Here is an 18,626-nt window from a genome sequence, read left to right on the forward strand (position 1 = left end):
CAAGATCACCGCAGACGGTGACTGTAGCCATGAAATTAAAAGACGCTTGCTCCTTGGGAGGAAAGCTATGGCAAACCTAGACAGCATAGTCAGAAGCAGAGACATCACCTTGCCGACAAAGGTCCATCTAATCAAAGCTATGGTTTTCCCAGTAGTAATGTATGGCTGTGAGAGCTGGACTATAAGGAAGGCTGAGCGCCGAAGAATTGATGCTTTCGAACTGTGGTGCTGGAGAAGACTCTTACGAGTCCCCTGGACTGCAAGGAGGTCAAATCAGTCCATCCTAAAGGAAATCAACCCTGAGTGCTCATTGGAAGGACAGATCCTGAAGCTGAAGCTGAAATATTTTGGCCACCTAATGCGAAGAGAAAAGTCACTGGAAAAGACCCTGATGCTGGGAAAGACGGAAGGCAAAAGGAGAAGGGACGGCAGAGGATGAGATGGCTGGTAGCATCACCGACGCAATGGATATGGACTTGAGCACGGTCCGGGAGAGAGCGCAGGACAGGGACAGGGAGGCCTGGCGTGCTCTGGTCCAGGGGGTCACGAAGAGTCGGACACGACTGAACCACCACCACAAATTTTTAAAGAATCCACTCCTTTGTTTTCTGACTCTGCAGATTTGGGCAAGTAATTTCTGAGCACTCTACTGCGCACACAGAATATAATGGTACGTTAATGAAAACATAACCTGCGCCAAAGCATAAATAATGCCTGTCTTGATTATCGGAACGGCTGAAGAACGACAACCCTAAACCTGGGGTGGGCAGAGCGTAGGTACCTCGCCAGACGGTGCCGACTTCAACTCCCAGAAGCCCCCGCCAGCACGGCCGGTGGTCAGGCATGCTGGGAGTCGAAGTCCCAAACACCCGGCGAGCTGCTCCCTGCCCTGCCCGGCCCTGCTCTAGCCCATTACAGGGCGGCCGCCCCCCTCCTCGACCGTCCTTCCCGAGCCAGGCATATCGCTTCAGTTCGTTTCAAAGCGGCGGGGGGGGGGGGGAGATTCCGCCCTTCGCGCCTCGCTCCCGCCCCAAGATGGCGGCGGAGTCGACAACGGCCCATCGCCCTCACGGGGCGACCCGAGGAGCCGCGCGTCCCGGGCCCGGCCTGCAGAGGGCGCGCGCGGGCGGGCGGGGGACGCCGCTCTAGCCCGCCGCTCTAGCCCGCCGCTCGCTTCCCCCGCTCGAGATGGCGGCCGCGGCTTGGCTGGCGCTCTGCGGGGCGGCGGCGCTGCTGGGGCCCCTGTTGCTCCTGTTGCTGTGGCAACGGGCGCGGCCCGCCGGGGCCGAGGGCCGGGCGGCGGTGCTGGTGCTGGGCGACCTGGGCCGCAGCCCCCGCATGCAGTACCACGCCCTGTCGCTGGCCCGCCGCGGCCGCCGCGTCGCCTTCGTCGGCTACCCGGGTGAGTCCCGCCGCCTCCCGGCTCCGGCCCTTCCCGCTGCTGGGCGGCAGGGCAGGAGAGGTGCCGGGGCGCAGGGGCCTGGCAGCCACGCCTCTCCCTGCCCCGCCAAGGCTCGCTCCCGAGGCGGCGCTGGGCGGGAGCCCTGCGCTCTGCGGCGGCGGAAGGCGCTCTGCATGCGCTCAGAGGCGCCCCGATTCGTTATGCGTTTATTACACTTCTGTCCTGCCTTTCCCCCTCTTGCGAGGAGCCCGAGGTGACTTACATAGCCCTCCTCCTCTCCTTTTTATCCTCACAACAACCCTGCGAGGTAGGCCATTGGCTGGCCCAGAGTCTCCCAGTGAGCTTCCTGGCTGGGTGGGGACTTGAACCCAGGTCTCCTGACCCCCAGTCCAGCGCTCTAACCACGACACCACGCTGGCTCTCGATGTGGTTTTTTCAGTCTTGATCAGGCAAGGGAAAGCGATGGTCAGTTCTAGATTCCTTTTTCTTAGAGGTTTTGCTGGGTCACCCCAGTCCGCAGCCACTGTTGCCCCGCAGTGTGCTTGTGGCGCTCCTGACCGTGTAGGGTTCTCCGTTCTCGTCACCGAGTGGCTGGCACAAAGTCACCCAGTGAGCTTCATGGCCGGGTGGAGACTTGAACCCTGGTCTCCTGAGCCCCAGTGCAGCACTAACCACGACACCACGCTGGCTCTCGATGTGGTTTTTTCAGTCTTGATCAGGCAAGGGAAAGCGATGGTCAGTTCTAGATTCCTTTTTCTTAGAGGTTTTGCTGGGTCACCCCAGTCCGCAGCCACTGATGCCCCGCAGTGTGCTTGTGGCGCTCCTGACCATGTAGGGTTCTCCATTCTCGTCACCAAGTGGCTGGCACAAAGTCACCCAGTGAGCTTCATGGCCGAGTGGGGACTAGAACCCAGGTTTCCCCAGCCCCAGTCCCAACACTCTAACTGCTACACCACAACTGGGGCTTGCCCTGTAGTGGTTTATTTCCTAGCATGCCTGCAGGGCCTCAAAGTTCTGTTCTAGAGAGGAGGGTTCTCTTCCCCGGGGAGGTGCTGAGCCTTCTTGGGTCCAGTTTAAGTTTTCTGCTTGCCCTCCCGAGGACAGACAGACTGGCTCTTTCTTTGCCACCCTGGACTAAAACAAAGTGATGCTTGAATAGCTGCTGAGATATGTTAGAAGACCCTTCCGAATGGCCTTCAAAATACTTTGGGTTTCTGAATGGTAGACCATAGGCCACCTGGTGCCCTCCATGTGGACTACAAGCCCCATAATCCCCAGTAACTAACCATGCTGGCATGGACTGACGGGAGCTGTTGTCTAAAACACCTGGTATGGGGTGAGATGAGCTGTCCTCAACCTGGTGCCCTCCAGATGTTTTGGACAACACCTCCCAGCATTTCATGCTGTCTGGGGCTGATGGTCTAAAACATCTGGAGGAAACCAGGTTGGAGAAGGCTGGTTCTCTTGATAATGTAATTTCCCTTGTTCATGAGAAGGAAGAGGTCCGCTTTTAGATATAAAATGAAGTAATTTATGCTGCTACTAATACATTTACAGACCTTTGTAGCCTTCTAGACTCTCTGCTGCAGCAGGGCTTACATCCCCCCCCCCCGCATCGCTTTCATTGTGGCCCCAATATTCACTGTCCATTGTCTGACCTTCCTCTTTACAACTGTCTCAGATTTGACTACTGCTATCTTTGTCAAATGCCATAAAATCCTTGTTCTTCTGCCCACAGTGTCCAGCCGTCCTGCCTATCGCATGTTGATTGCCGATTCATTCCATGTATGGACATTCATTGCCCCCACCCACATTTTGGTGGGCTCAGGCTTCTAGAAAGCTAGAACGGTTTATTTCAAAACTGAGGAGGAGGCTGGATTTTACAGTATTATGAAATAACAGGAGCAATCCAACTGTAGTATTTAATGCTTTTTGATGTATCAAGTTTGTCAGAGCCCCACCTGTTTGGGATCTGTGAAGTGTAAATTAAATTAAAATAAAATAGGTTGTTGGCTCTCTCAGGTCCAATATGCCATCAAAATAAGTAGGACATCTAGTTCACACATTGCGGGTGCAAACCTATTGAGATATATGTCAGCCTCTGAACTCTGAGGCTGATACCTATCCAATGCAGGTCGGGTGGAACACAGAGGGGAGCCTCTCCTCCATGCTTCCCCCGCCCTGCATTCTTGGCTAGATGTGTGATTTCGCTTTGGAGAGGGGCAGGAACAGGCCTGGAGACCACATAGGAAGCAACATAATGTGGCTTCCATGGCCTGTTCCCCTCCCTGCTCCTGGGAACGCCCCCCTTTCATCCTCTTCGGGCTTTGTTTTACAAACACAGAGAGGCAGCCACTGCAGTTCTCCCTGTGCAGGCTATGAAGATGAGGAGGCGGGGAGCACAGTTGCTGAGCGCTGTCTACAAGCTCAGAGCTAGTAAACAGAAAAATCCTGTGGCTCTCTAGACAGAATCTACTGGCCATAGGATTGCTCTCTGAACTTGTCTTTGCATATCTCTCGTATCTTGGTTTCGCATTTGTGCTTACGTGGGTCCTGGATAGACGTTCTTAGAATTGTTTGCTTCTCTTCCAGGCACAACACCACACAGTGAGATTATCAGTAATGGAAACATAGAGATTGTTCACATTGCTGAGCTTAACATCTGGCAAGGTATGGTGAATGTTGCAATGTTACTTTACCATTTTCAAAATAAGACTATTTTGATAGAAAAGGCTAGGGGTGGGACAATATGTGTACTGTATATGTGTACAGTATGTGTACTGTACAACTACAGTGAGGGGCATGGGGACAATTATATGGGAGAATTGGGGGGATGTTTAACCCTTCCTGAGTTCACCAATCTTTTCCCTCCCCTCCACACCCTGTGCATTTCCCCTTTTCTGGGCTCTGAGGCCAGAACAAGCTCAGCAAGGGACAGACAGACTCAGGAGAAAGGACTATTGGTAAATGCAAGAAAGGTTAAGCATACCCAGTCCCCCTCCGACCAGTTCTTCCTTACAAAGATTTGGGAAGCTCCCATGCAGCAGAAAAACACGCTGTGCCAGACTGTGCATTCCATAGCACCATATTTCAGGAGATATGCTTGTCAGCTGCCAATAAGTTAGAAAATGTTGATTCCTTCCTTGCTTCTCCCAGTGTCCCCTCCCCCGTGGAAATCTTTCTGGTTTTTACGCAAGTTGCTTCAAAACTTGACAACAGTTTTTCCTTTTCCAGTTGGGCCCAAGGTTTTCCAGTATATTGCAAAAGTGATTATGCAGAGCATCCAGCTGTTGTACACAATGCTGACGATAGCTAAGCCAGGCTATGTTCTTCTCCAGGTATATATGCAAGATAGATATACATCAAAAAACAGAACTTCCTTGCTTCCTAAGTCTGTTTAAAACATAGCACTGTATTTGCTTCCAAAGCAGCAATCATGGAAGTTGGGAACTGTTTCTTTAAAGCAGAGGTGGGGAACTTCTTTCAGCCCAAGGGCTGAATTCAGTGGTGGGCAGAGCTGAAGACAAAAGGGGGTGGGGTCAAAATCCCCCCCCCTCACATATTGTATCTTAAGGGTGCAATCCTATGCATGTTTTGACAGAAAAAAGTTCTTCAATTCCCAGAATGCCTCATGCTGCAAGGATTGCACCCTAAAGCTATTACTGCCAATAAGTCTTAGGAGAGGTGTTTCAAACTTTTAGAATGGGGAAGAACTACTCAAAAGCTGGGAAACAACCATCCTGTTAGTGATTTGGGGATGGGGTAGGGACAGGGGAAGGGGGCATGGCCCTCTGGAGAGCACTGGAGGGTTGGATTTGGATCTGAGGTTCCCCATCCCTGATTTAAAGTATGTCTAAGGCATTGAGTCAAAGGCGTTGGGGGAAAGGTGGTTTGTGAGCAAGGACTTAAAGTGGGGGCGGGGGGCGGGGAGAAAGCAAGAGATCTTCTCTATTGGTATTACTCTGATATATGCTCTCTTCTCCCCTGCATTTAATGACCAGAATCCTCCAGGTCTGCCCAGCATAGCTGTTACCTGGGCATTTTGTCTTTTGCGAAACAGCAAGCTAATAATTGATTGGCACAACTACGGGTATACTATAATGAGCCTGACACACGGAAAGAGACACCCCATCGTTCGGATTGCTAAATGGTTTGTACAAGGGCTTTTTATACTTATGGTGCATGCTTGGCTAGTGTGTTAGTAGACCACGGGGATTCTATTATTTAAAAAAAAAAACACGGCTGAAGTTGCTTCTGTCCCAATCACATCACTCCCCCACAGTGGTTTTGAAAACCCTAAGAAGGTGGCTTTGGACCAAAGCTCTAAGAACAATGTTCTATAAAGTCCTGTTTGATATATGTCCTTTATGCCCCTTTGTGACTGTTTCAGAAGGGCTAGAATATAATGAAGGATGCACTCTGCCTGCTTAATGCTGCAGGCTTATGAAACTATCCATTAATAATTGTCCTCATGTCATGTATTTCTGAATATGAATATTTAGCTAAATTTCTGAAAGCTGCTCCTGTATTTATACATAGCGTGCATGGCTTGTAAATAAAATTGCTGGGCACTTGGATTTCTTTAACTTCTGTTATAATTAACATGGGCTCTGATCCAGTTACAGTTAGTTGTGCCTAAGTCTCCAACCCTATTTACACTGAACTGGATCCAGACTAAGTTAATGATGGTGAAAAATTGGTCATGACATAAGCTCCGTTGCTTTCCATGGGAACTAAGTGCAGCTAACTTAATCTGGATCCAGTCCACTCAGTGTGTCTTGCTTCCGAGTAGATATACATCAGCCTTTCCCAACCTGGTGCTCTCCAGATGTCTTGGACTACAACTCCCATCATAGGCTACAGTGGCTGTGGGTGATGGGAGGTGTAGTCCAGAATATCTGGCAGGTACTAGGCTGGGGAAGACTGGCATAATATAATGGCATGAATCCCATTAAAAGACAGATTTGGGCCATGGTAAGGGGCGGGTGCCCTTCCAGGTTTGAATTTATTCTCAATTCTGTTGTTATTATTTTTTTTATTTCAAATATTTTCTCAGTATTTTTTTAAAAAACAAACAAGTGGGTTAGCCAGCAACTCATACTTCTGTCTTTTATGAGTATGTCAAGCCATTACATTCCTAGGTTATAAGAAATACTGTGTTGTTGTTGTTGTTGTTGTTGTCGTCATTATTATCATAATTCTCCTCCTCCGCCTCCTCTGTTTATTTATCCAAAGTATATATTGGCCACTTTTTAGGTCCAAGACTTCACAAAGTGACATAAAAACAAGAATGATACAAGCTGTGGCAAGAATATGAACATATATTGCCTTTCTGTGCTTCTAATGGGATTGAGAAATGAAGGAAAGCACAGACCCTAATGTTTGTAGTCATGTGATTTTTATTTTTGCTTTTTTAAAAATAAAAAATAGCATTGCAGCTGCAGGGGAAACATATATTTCTGTGCAAATATATGAAAAAAATTAGTCAATTCAGTATTCAGTAACTGATGGGAGCTCCATTTCTTTCAGGTATGAAGAATTCTTTGGCCGTCTATCTCACTATAACATTTGTGTGACTAATGCAATGCAAGAGAATCTTCAGGTGAATTGTAACATCAGGTAAACTAGTGGCTCAAAATTCGCTATGACCAGATGGGCAGAATATGTTGTGATGGAATTTACTAGGCCATTTGCCTCATGGTTAAGTCGATTGTATAGAAATATCCAGTGGAATCACAGATCCGGTTTGCACGAAATGGTAATTGTACATTAATTAACCAACAAATTGCTGAAATCTAGCAGGAGTGAGGACTCTGCCTCCGATGCGCTCGTCGCTTCTGCTTTCAATTAACCTACGATAGCCCGTATTGTAGATTGTGAGCATGACATCCGTACCTGGATACTTTGCATTTTTAGGGGTTAAACAACCCAGAGTTAACCCAACAACAAATCGTAGGTTAACTCTGGGTTGTTTAACCCCTAAACAACTCAGAGTGTCTCGGTTCAGATGTCACACTAACAGCCTACGAACGGGGTGGTCATAGGTTGTTAACTGAAAGTGGAATCAACGAGTGTGCCAGAGGCAGCGTATTTGTTCCTGCTTATGCCCAACAACCCATGAGTTGTTACGTGTGTACCAGCTCATGCCTTCCTCTAGCACCTAATAGTCATATTTTGGGTGTTAGGTTTGTCAAGGGGGTTATTCACATTAAGCCTAGAGGACATCAGCCTAATACAGGTGATCTTGTACCACAAAGTTGCAGTGTACGGACTGGTCCTGTGTGCATTGGCCTATTGAAATACGATGTCCAGTTTGTGAATATTGAGTGGGGGTGAGCCCTGGGGCATAACTTTGCTCTTTTACCACATGTGCCTTCTCACCTCTGTAACATAACATCTGCCCTGAGCTTTCCTGTCTTAGTGAAAATATTTTTCAAGGGCACTTTTTACAGGTGAAATCATTCTTCCTTAGCACCTTTTTACTTTCAGTTGTTTTATCTTGATTGTCAGTTTGAACCCATTGCATTACAGAGCAATAACCCTCTACGATAAGCCAGCTTCTTTCTTTAAGGAAACACCTTTGAGCAATCAGCATCAGATGTTCGTGAAACTCGCCAAAGACTACGCTCCATTTAAAGCCCAGCTTGTGTAAGTTAAAACAAGTTGCTTGTTTGGAACTGGGGCATTTGTGATGTATTCAGCACATGGATTGAGGACCTGAGAAGCCAGTGCAGAACTTTTCCATCCTTGCATCTTTTAAGATGCGTGTAGGGAGGCAAGGGGAAAAGGTAGCAGAATATGTGAAACTTTAGATGTATGAATCACAGATGCATGCTTGCTTCTTTATCTTTCAATGCTTGGCCTAGTTGACATCCCTTACTGTGATCCCCATTCCTCCTTCACACAAATGAAGTAACTTATATGAGCAAGAACATTTCACAGACATCTGATTGCGCAAATGTCTCACAATCCCACCTCCCCCTTTTTAGGAGGAAGAATCACATGAGTGGAGCCTCTATATAAACAGGTATTGGTCTGGTGCTCATCTGTGTAGTGCAGGGGTGCACAACCTTCTCAGCCCCACCAGTCCTATTGAGCATCTGCCGAGGTTGCAGGTGCCACCCACACACTGACACCACTCACTCATATCCAACTCCTGACCAGGAGTGTTTCAGAGGCCCAGCACCTGCTTTGGTTCTGTGGCAGGAACCATAGAGCCCATTCCTAGAGCTGTTTTCCTTTTTTCCCTGGAGGGCTGCCAGACAGGGCTTGGGGGGCTGCCTGACACCTTTGGGCCACACGTTTTGCACCCCTAGTGTGAAAGGAAGCAGCAGCAGGTTTCTTCTCTGCCTTGCAGAAGCTTAGTAATCTGTGCAGACTAAGGCTTGAACTCTCATGCCCTACTTGGTATTTTAGCCTAATTCAACCTGGTCAGTAAGCCCACCCAAGTTACTAGCCTGCAGAATTTTTTACTAGCCAGTTAAGCTAGCAACCCACATTTTTGTGCTCACCATAGAGAAGCCCCCTCTTCTAGGGCTGGCATGGAAATGCAGGCAACTTGTCTTTTAGCAGGCTCATAAAAGAAATGGCCTTCTACCAAGCATACTGATGGAGGAGAGTCAGAGCAGTCTGTCACTCCTCTGCCAGTCCGCTGCATTTCCGGGACGGTCCTGGAGGAAGAGACTCTTTGTTCCACAGCTAGCACAGAAACCTAGGATGCTGGTAGAGGAGGGATGGAACAATCTGTCCCTTCTCCACCAGAATGCTCACTTGCACACAATGGGCTGCTGTTAACCTAAAGGGCATGCTGTGTGAATTCCGTGAATTCACCTGACTGGAATTCCTGTCTGCCCATGGCTCCCAGGAGACTTGTGTTAAGTACAAAACTGGCCTCTCTTGGGAAGTGTCTCTACCTCAGAATGTGGTGACCATATTCTGAAGTAGAGACATTTACCAAGAGTTTGTTTGGTATTTGAGTTGATATTTAGGGATGTGAGAGTTAAACTGTGGTGTGTTGATTAGTGGTGGTTCATTCAGACGTGCGAGTCATTGCTTTATGCTATGCTCAGCAAGCAATAAATATGCACAGTTGTATTTATTTATTTCTATACTGCCCAATAGCAGAAGCTCTCTGGGCAGTTCACAAAAATTAAAACCAAAGAGCACACAATGAGACAATACAAAATATATAAAACATTAAAACCACAGTAAACAATAAAACCAGAATAAAACCTAGCAGGGATTTAAAATACAGATTTAAAACAGCAAAGCTAAAAGTTTAAAGAGCTAAAATGCCTGGGAAAATAAAAAGGTCTTCACCTGACGCTGGAAAGAATACAAAGTAGGCGCCAGGCGAACCTCACTAGGGAGCTCATTCCACAGCCGGGGTGCCACAGCAGAAGTGAACTTACCCTTTGTATCATTGTAATGGTCAAAAGTCTTAACTCGGAGTGGACAACACACGGGCCGCATGCGCCCCCAGTGCAGTCTCTGCTGCCCCCCCAGTGTAAATAGAATTCTTTAAGGGGGGAAAAAAGGCATCCGTAGCACTACAGAGTGCCAAAAAGGTCAAATTTATGCAAGCTACATTTGACCTTCTGAGCGCTCTGCACGCCGTAGTGTGGATACCATTTTTTCCTTAAAAAAAAAAAAAAGTTTTCAGGTTTCCTGCCGGACCGCGGCCTGTGGGGAGGGGAGGTGTCCGGGGGGAGGGGGGACAAAAATGGCCCCCGACCTCCCAAAGTTGCCCACCTCTGGTTTAACTGGTGGATCAGCTTTAATATTTTACTGCTTATATAGCAATGTGCTGTGGGTATTTGTCTTTTACAACTGAAGAATTGAGGTTGGAAAGATGTGGACAATCGTTGTTTTTTTCCCCTAAATATGGAACTCACTGTGTTCTTTATACCTACCATTATCTCATTTTGAGAGCCATGCCTTTTGGTCCAGCATGTGAATGAACGCTTTTTATTTTTGCTGTCACAGACCAAAATAAAAACGTGTAGCCAGCATGTGTATGTGCATGCATGTCTTCTATGCTTGTTCCTTGAAGGCTAGTCTTCAGAATACCGTTTCTTCTCAGAGCAGAGTCCATCCTCCCAGATAATGTTGAACAATCTGCCTTTACGCAACTTGACATCAGAAATGGAAGTGTGATGCAGTGCACAGGCCGGCCGGCCCTTCTCATCAGCAGTACAAGCTGGACAGGTGTGGACTCTAAAACCGTATTTATCTTTCTACACAGTATCTTCGAGACGACCATACATTAAGCAGTGATCCTCGAGCTAACTCTCAACCATACAATGTGTAATGAAAGAAGTGACAAGGCCTGGAGCAGAGTATGCTCCAGAATGGCTGGGAATCCTTTCTTAACTTAGTTGGAAGAATTTATTTTATTTAATTATTATATTTCTATACTGCCCAATAGCCAAAGCTGTCTGGGCAGTTCAAATACAGTTGACCAGTGGTTGGTTAATTGTGGTCACGCAGCAACAGTGGGAGATGGTTTTCTGTGGTGTTTGCTTATGTTGGGAGGAAAACTTTCACATCCCCACTTCCTTGGATTTCTTACTAGATGCGAATGTGTTGTAAAATTCTTCTTGTCATGTGGGCAGGCAGTATGAACATGCAGGTCCCCATGTGGGATGTACTGGTGACTTGTTCTGTGCTAGAATTTCACTATTACATCCCTTGTAGGACCACTGACAAACCCTTAAACAGCCTTTTTTCCCAGTTGGTAATGTTACCAAAAGTAAAGGTGAGAATTAAAGAGACCAGTTTTGAAATTGACAGAAGTAAGTAAGTGACCTCAAGTGCAGGGCGGTCTCATTAAAATTGGGTACAATTTTTGCTTTATGCCAGGGTTATATTTTCCCTGCCTACTCAAGTAGAAGACTTTTAACACTAGGTAGGATGAGATGGGAGATGTTTGGGTACAGTTAGTTATTTAGTATTACAGTTTTACTGCTGTGGTTAAAGGACTACTTGGATCTTCTTCCTTGGGCATGAAAATGACTTGGGCCATGTCTAATGTATAAAGTGCTATTGAAGTAAAAGTGTGTAGACTGTCAAAAAGCCTAAGGGAATCCAGCAAGGGCACACGGTGTCTTGCTAGCAGCCTGATTCTGTGCAGAGTTAAATTTCACAGTTTATTTCAGTGTACTTAGGCATGGCTAATGCTAACACAGAGTACACTGCATTTGAATTAATTTGACAAATATAGGGGGGAAATTACTTGACTGCCAGCTTCTATTAGCTTCAGTAGCTGTGAGCCCCTTTGGTGGTACAAGGAAGAAGCTCTGTGTCGATTGCAATGCTTGATCTATGTTATTACAAATGTGGCACTCAAAAGCACCTATAATAATCAGACCTTTTAGATGAAACTGGACAAGCTGTGAGGCTTGTAACTCTGGATGTTTTTGTTTGTTTTCTAGAAGATGAAGATTTTTCCATCCTGTTAAAAGCTTTAGAAGGTAGGTCACAAAGGACGTTTTCTGGATTTCTTACCCAACAAACCATTAGGTCAGCCCATGAACTAGTGAGGAGCAAATCTTGATTTCTCCTACATTGTTACCATTAGAAGGGGTTAGAAGAGCTGGCAACATAAGAACATCGGAAGAGCCATGCTGGATCACACAAAGGGTCCATCTACTCCAGTATTCTGTTCACATGGTGGCCAACCAGCTGCCTGCGGGAAACCCACAAGCAGGACATGAGTGCAGCAGCACCCTCTTGCCCATGTTCCCCAGCAACTGGTGTACATAGGCTCACTGCCTCTGGTACTGGAGGGAGCACATAGCCATCAGGACTAGCAGCCATTGATAGCCTTCTCCTCCAGGAATTTGTCTAACCCCCTTTTAAAGCCATCCAAATGGGTGGCCCTCACTACAACCTGTGGTAGTGAATTCTGTAGTTTTAACTATGCGCTGTGCGAAGTAGTTCTAGCACTTTCTTTTATCTGTACTTTTATCTGTCCTGAATCTCCCACCAGTCAGCTTCATAGGATGACCATGGGTTCTAATATTTTCATAGAATCATAGAATAGTAGGGTTAGAAGGGGCCTACAAGGCCTTCGAGTCCAACCCCCTGCTCAGTGCAGGAATCCAAGTCAGGGAGGATCCAAGTTCAGAGAGGGAGAAAAATGTCTCCCTATCCACATTCTCCACACCATGCATAATTTTGTATGCCTCTGTCATGTCTCCCCTTACCTTCCTTTTTTCCAAGCTAAACAAGCCCAGCTGTTGTAACCTTCTCTCATAGGGGAGATGCTCCATCCCCTTAATCATTTTAGTTGCCCTTTTCTGCACTTTTTCCAGCTCTACAATATCTTTTTTTAGGTGTGGAACCAGAACTGTACACAGTATTCCAAGTATGGTCGCACCATAGATTTGTATAGGGGCAATTTGATATTGGCAGTTTTATTCTCAATTCCTTTTCTAATTATGCTGCACATAGAGTTTGCCTTTTTTACAGCAGCCGTGCACTGGGTTGACATCTTCATTGAGACTCTTTCCTGGTTGGTCACCGCTAGCTCTGATCCAATCAAGCTGTACTTGAAGTTGGGATTTTTTGCCCCAACGTGCATCACTTTACACTTGCTTACTTTGAACCGCATTTGCCCTTTGGATGCCCATTCTCCCAGTTTGGAGAGATCCTTTGGGAGCTCTTCACCATCCCTTTTTGTTTTAACCATCCTAAATAATTTGGTGCCATCTGCAAGCTTGGCCACTTTACTGTCTAGCCTACTAGCAAGAAAACAGGAATACCAGTCTGGTCTCTTTTTTAAATGCTGGAGCTCATGTATTCTTAGGTGGCTGAAGTTGGGAACCCTGCATTGAATAGAGATGTTGCAAGCACTTGAGAAGAGGTGCTTCCACAGACAAACACCCCTCTTTGAATACCTGTAAGCAGAATTGTGACCAGGGCTGCATTTGGCCTGATCCTGTGAACCTTTGCCCCCGCTTTCCAAAGGCGAAGAACTTCCTTTTAGGCAGGCAAAGGGAAAAGCATGAGTGGCGGTAGTTGCAGGCTGTTAATCTTTTCTTGCAGAGGACTGGGACTACTAGTCCCAGCATCCCTGGTGGAACAGTGATGCAGTGCAAGGTGTTCCCACTGAGGAAAAGGTTCCCTAGTAGGGAATGGACTTGTTCCATTTGCCAAGCCAGCAATGCAGTTCTGGTTGTGTTGCCAAAGTACATTCTATGCCTATCTGTGGGGTTGGACTGTTTGGTACAAAGCGTTCCGTAGCTTGCCTTATTCCTATTCTAAGCTGTCCTGAGAACTTGGTAATAGGGCAGCATAATAAATACCTAAAATATTAATTACAAAGGGGGTGACCAGGATGTCCACTCTCTCCCCGCCCCGTGCCCCCTGGCCCAGTCATTTGTTGTGCAGGTTCACTTTAGGATCTGACTGAAATTAATCTAGGATGCAATTTCTTCCCACCTCGGGCTTTCTGTGAGAAACTCCTGTAGTTTTAAAATCTTGAACTTGCTTAAAATGCAAAGCTGTCTTTTGTGGCCCGCCATTTTTCTTAAATGATGGCTGTGGGGAAAATTGTAACTCTCACTCTTCTTGTTTGTTCCCCAGAATATGAACACTATTTCAGTGAAGGAGCAAAACTTCCTCCTCTAGTGTGTGTGATCACAGGTAGCAACTTTTAATTCTTCATTTCCTGTTCCTCTTGTGTCTTCAAAGCCGTTTTTCTCTTGCATTGAAGAAGCACGGAAGTCTCTATTTGCTCCAGAGCAGTGTGTGTACACTGGAGCCCTGCGGGGAGTGTGTTTTTCTTTCAGCACCCTGGTTTTACTGAGGTGCTGGGCTGCTTTGAGCTGTTCATGCTAGGCCACTTGCAAATTGTCAAGGGCCCTCTTTGAGTACTTACGACTCTGAGCATACAAATGCCCTTTTGGTTAATGATGGCCGATTGCATGCATTTTTTGTCTCCTGAAGGCAAGGGGCCTCTGAAGGAGCATTACAGCAAACTGATTGCTGCACTGCATTTCAAGCATATCCAGATCTGTACTCCCTGGCTGGAAGCGGAGGACTACCCCCTTCTGCTAGGTAAGGAATTCCTTAGAAGTGTTCACTGCTTCAGTGTGCTGAAACCATCTGAATACTGTCAGGGGGAGGCTCGTGTGCTCCTGGGGGTAGAGGATACTGCTGTAAGGTTTGGCCTATCCAGGATTCTGATGGCAGGAGCTGCCTTTGCTTAAACATCTCTCTAAGTGTGCCTGTTTAAAGTAGAACAGGAGCTTAGTCTCCGGCTTGCCTCTGCTTCCCTCTGCCTCCCAACCAGGAAGGAGAGGACAGGCTGGGCAGAGGGAAAATAAGATATTGCACCAGTCTTGACAGGCTGTTGTGTGTTGGCTCGAGCTCATCTATGGCCAAGCCTTGACAATGTTTGAACAATGGTTTAAATATTATAAGTGGGTGCTGTTGTTAGAGCTCGTTTACTGTTTCTGTCATTTGTTTAACCATGCTGGCTTTATTCAGTACAAACTCCTCCTGGGTAGGTATCATTGTGAAATCACGGTGCCTCCTGGTTTGAACCACAGGCACCTTGGAATGATACGCAATGAATTTATGTGGGGTTTTTTTCATGGGCAGCTAAGCAGGCTGCCCATTACTTCAGCAGCTAGTAATGCTTCGAAGAAGCATCTCCACAAAATAAGCCCCAGGCTTAATTTCTCTTACAGGCTCAGCGGATTTAGGTGTTTGTCTCCACAAATCCTCCAGCGGCTTGGATCTACCTATGAAGGTGGTGGACATGTTTGGCTGCTGCTTGCCTGTGTGTGCGGTGCATTTCCAGTGGTAAGAGTGCACGTACATGCGTGTTCCAGCTTGCCAAAACAACTTGCACGTGCATGGCTTAGATAATTTTAGAAGAGGATTAGACCAATTCATGGAGGGTAGATCTGTTCACAGCTCTTATTCTGGATAGCTTAATGAAACCTCTGTGTTCAGAGGCAGTGTGCTAGTTGCTTGGGGCCAACAGTAGGTGAGGGTTATTGCCCTGCTTGTGGGCTACCCGGAGACATTTGGTTGGCCATTGTGGGAAACAGGATCCTGGACTAAATAGGCCTTTGGTCTGATCTGACAAGAGTTTGTCCTTATATTCTTAATGAAGCTGCCTTGAGATTTGATCTAAAAGCAGTATCTAGGTATTCTGAGTGGGGAAAGCCACAAGAAAATAAACTTTTTATCGGCTCCCCCCTCCAAAAAAAAACACCAATTGGGGGGGGGGGAGTGATGTCCATGGTGGCTATGGAGTGTCAGTAGGGTCAAAATTAGCTGAGGCAATGAGTTAATAATGGACTTCCATTTACCACTGGATGTAATAATGATGGCTTTAAAAAGAGGAGCACAGAAACATATTCAGGGTAGGTCTAATCAACTTATCATATTAACCAGGAATGGAACCTTCTGTGGCTAGAGGTCCCTCTTAGTGTTCTTCTGCCTGTGTCAGCAAAGCATTCTAGGAGGAAAAGGCTGACAGACACAGTCTGATACACCATTAGGCTGGTTACTTGGGTGAACTGATTGCCCCAACCCACTAATGTGAGGTTCTCTCCATGCTGTGTTGTGTCTTCGCAGTTTACATGAACTTGTGAAGCATGAAGTAAATGGCTTGATATTCAGGGACTCCAGTGAACTGGCAGAGCAGCTGAAGGTAATGAAGTTTTGAGAACACTTCTTAAATTGATTCTTTGAGTTACATGATGGTGCTTTTATGGGTCAGACACATTTATTGCTTGGAAACATCAAAGAAAATGTGAAGCTGGAATGTATTTCCCAAACTTGCAGTACTGTGCAGAGTTTGTCAGTAAGATCTGTTGAGCCCAGTGGGACTGACTTCTGAATAAATGTGTATAGGGCTAGGCAGTCAGTACAGTCAAAGCACTAGAAGGAAACCTTTGTAGGAGGGAAGGAAAGTGGCACAGAGGGGAGAATGCTGGGCTACATGATCAGGCCCTCATGATTCATCTGTTGCTGGACTGTACCACTTTAGGTTGCAGAACAGAAGTCTCATGTTTGAATACTGCCTCACATTTAAAAAACGAAACATGCATGTACAAAATTAACGTGTTGAGAAGTTTGAAGCTAACCTTCCTGACACACTAGTTTTCTGGTTGCAGGGAGTCCTTAAATAATGGGGAACATTCAGGCATTCAGTCTGAATAGTGTAAATCTGTGCTTTTTAAATAAATAAAAGTTCACACAGGCTTAACATAGCCCGATGTTGTCTAAGAAAATAAATAAAACACAACCATGTTTTAAATTTTAAATTCAAATGTTTTAAATTTAAAAGTTTTAAATTTTAAACGTTTGCACCGCTGCTTCGTTTTATTTTGGGTTTTATTGCTTTGGTTTTGGTTTTATACTGTTGTTTTAAACTTCTGTATTATGTTTTATCATGTTGTGTTTCATGGTTTTAATAATTGTGAACAGCCCAGGGAGCTTCTGCTATTGGGTGGTATAGAAAGACAATAAGTAAATAAACCAATTTAGTTTGGATGCACTGAGTACAGAATCCCAAAACCTTCAAGCTTAATTATTTTTTCTTAGTACATCCTATATTTCCGTGCACCTCGTTCCGTGCACCAGCGTTCCGTGCACCTCGGTGTTCAGTCATGCTGGCCACATGACCACGGGAGCGTCTTCAGACAGCACTGGCTCTTCGGCTTAGAAACGGGGATGAGCACCGCACCCTAGAGTCGGACACGACTGGTTGGGGACACCTTTACTTTTTTGGGCCGTGGTGGCTTAGTGGTTAAGACACTGAACTGCAGACTGGAAGGTCGGCAGGTCAGCAGTTCGAGACCCGAGTGCTGCGTGACGGAGTGAGCTCCCGTCTTCTGTCTCAGCTTCTGCCAACCTAGCAGTTCGAAAGCAAGAAATTGCAAGTAGATAAATAGGTACCGCCTCGGCGGGAAAGGTAACAGCATTCCGTGCACCTCGGTGTTCAGTCATGCTGGCCACATGACCACGGGAGCGTCTTCGGACAGCGCTGGCTCTTCGGCTTAGAAACGGGGATGAGCACTGCACCCTAGAGTCGGACACGACTGGTTGGGGACACCTGTACTTTTTTACCTTTACATCCTATAATCTATAATATTATAATCCTATAATGATCCATTATAGGGCTGGCATGTATGAGTGACATACGTCAAAGTGGCACAATGCTGCGCAACATGTTTTAGCCTTTGCATGATCTCTAACCACCTTGGTATGGTTGGTAAACTTGTCTGTTGATAAATGGTCCCAGAGCCTCCAAAACCAAGCCTTGATAGATAAGTCCACTAAACTTTTCCACTGGGTTGTCATTATTGCTCTTGCTGTCGCTAAAAGGTGTAAAATATGCAGTGCAGACTTACAGGTGTAGAGCATTGGGGAAAAATGCCCGGCATGGTAAGTCTTTGGGAGCCTTGGAAATGTTTTGTTTTGGTGATATTTTTAATTTCCGAGAAGATCCCAAAATGTCTCTGCCAAAGGGCACGGCCACCACATGTGGACAAATGTAAGTAAACTCTTAACAATACTTACTGTGCGATTTTTTTAAAAAAAGCTGTTGCACCCAGGTAATCCAAATTCTGTGGAATTCTATGACTTGTGTACATTATGTCCACTGTACCTTTAGATGATTGCTGGTACAGGAAGTACAATCTTTTGAAATACAACATTTCCATTCTCTCACATGTTGTATTAATCTATTTCTCTCATTCTTTCTAAACTTTCAGATGCTTTTCTGGGAATTTCCTAGTGTTGAAGGCAAGCTCAATTTATTCCGAAGAAATCTTCGCACAGCCAAGCAGCTGCGGTGGGATGAAAGTTGGGAACAGACAGTATTTCCTCTGTTTAGCAACGGTTCAGCTGATGAACGTGGAAGTTAATTTATGACTTGTGCATTCCCAAATTTTGTAACACTCTGAGAGTGTCATGAATTAAAATTTCTTTACAAAAGAAAATAATGGTTTTATATGGTAAATAAAAAAAAAAAACTATTTGAAGCTTGGTCACAGTTATAGGCAACCTTTCCCAATTTAACAGTTGTGCTCTGGCCAGAACCAACCTGTTGAAAAAGGTAATGTACCTACTTACTTACTTACTTACTTACTTACTTACTTATTTATTTATTTATTTATTTATTTATTTATTTCATTTCTATACCGCCCACCAGCCAAAGCTCTCTGGGCGGTTTCTTCCTTCTTTGATTTTGAAATGC

The 18,626-nt window shown here is 45.9% G+C and overlaps 1 protein-coding gene across 2 annotated transcripts; it reads left to right on the forward strand.

Moving 5' to 3' along the window:
* Positions 1–1,168: 1,168 nt before the first annotated feature.
* Positions 1,169–18,391, forward strand: ALG1 (ALG1 chitobiosyldiphosphodolichol beta-mannosyltransferase). Of its 2 annotated transcripts, none has more exons than XM_084818894.1 (13): positions 1,169–1,402; positions 3,995–4,072; positions 4,637–4,740; positions 5,404–5,552; positions 6,932–7,021; positions 7,934–8,050; positions 10,455–10,609; positions 11,836–11,874; positions 13,991–14,050; positions 14,354–14,464; positions 15,100–15,214; positions 15,998–16,073; positions 18,142–18,391. In XM_084818894.1, exons 1-13 carry the CDS (start codon positions 1,189–1,191, stop codon positions 18,292–18,294), a joined length of 1,461 nt encoding a protein of 486 aa, XP_084675020.1. In that variant the 5' UTR covers positions 1,169–1,188; the 3' UTR covers positions 18,295–18,391. The 2 variants fall into 2 exon arrangements, with proteins under 2 accessions (XP_084675020.1, XP_084675021.1); XM_084818895.1 differs by having other exon boundaries at positions 10,485–10,609.
* The last annotated feature ends 235 nt before the right edge of the window (positions 18,392–18,626 follow it).

This window comes from Heloderma suspectum, chromosome 12 (genome assembly GCF_057233095.1).
Source record: "Heloderma suspectum isolate Gila_16-S chromosome 12, 16-S_ref, whole genome shotgun sequence".
Classification (NCBI taxonomy): Eukaryota; Metazoa; Chordata; class Lepidosauria; order Squamata; family Helodermatidae; genus Heloderma; species Heloderma suspectum.

Coding starts and splice junctions, on each gene's coding strand:
- ALG1 (XM_084818894.1), top strand. CDS start 1,189: ATGGCGGCCGCGGCTTGGCTGGCGCTCTGCGGGGCGGCGGCGCTGCTG. Junction 4,741..5,403: donor CAGGCTATGTTCTTCTCCAG/GTATATATGCAA, acceptor TTTAATGACCAG/AATCCTCCAGGTCTGCCCAG. Junction 5,553..6,931: donor ATCGTTCGGATTGCTAAATG/GTTTGTACAAGG, acceptor CATTTCTTTCAG/GTATGAAGAATTCTTTGGCC.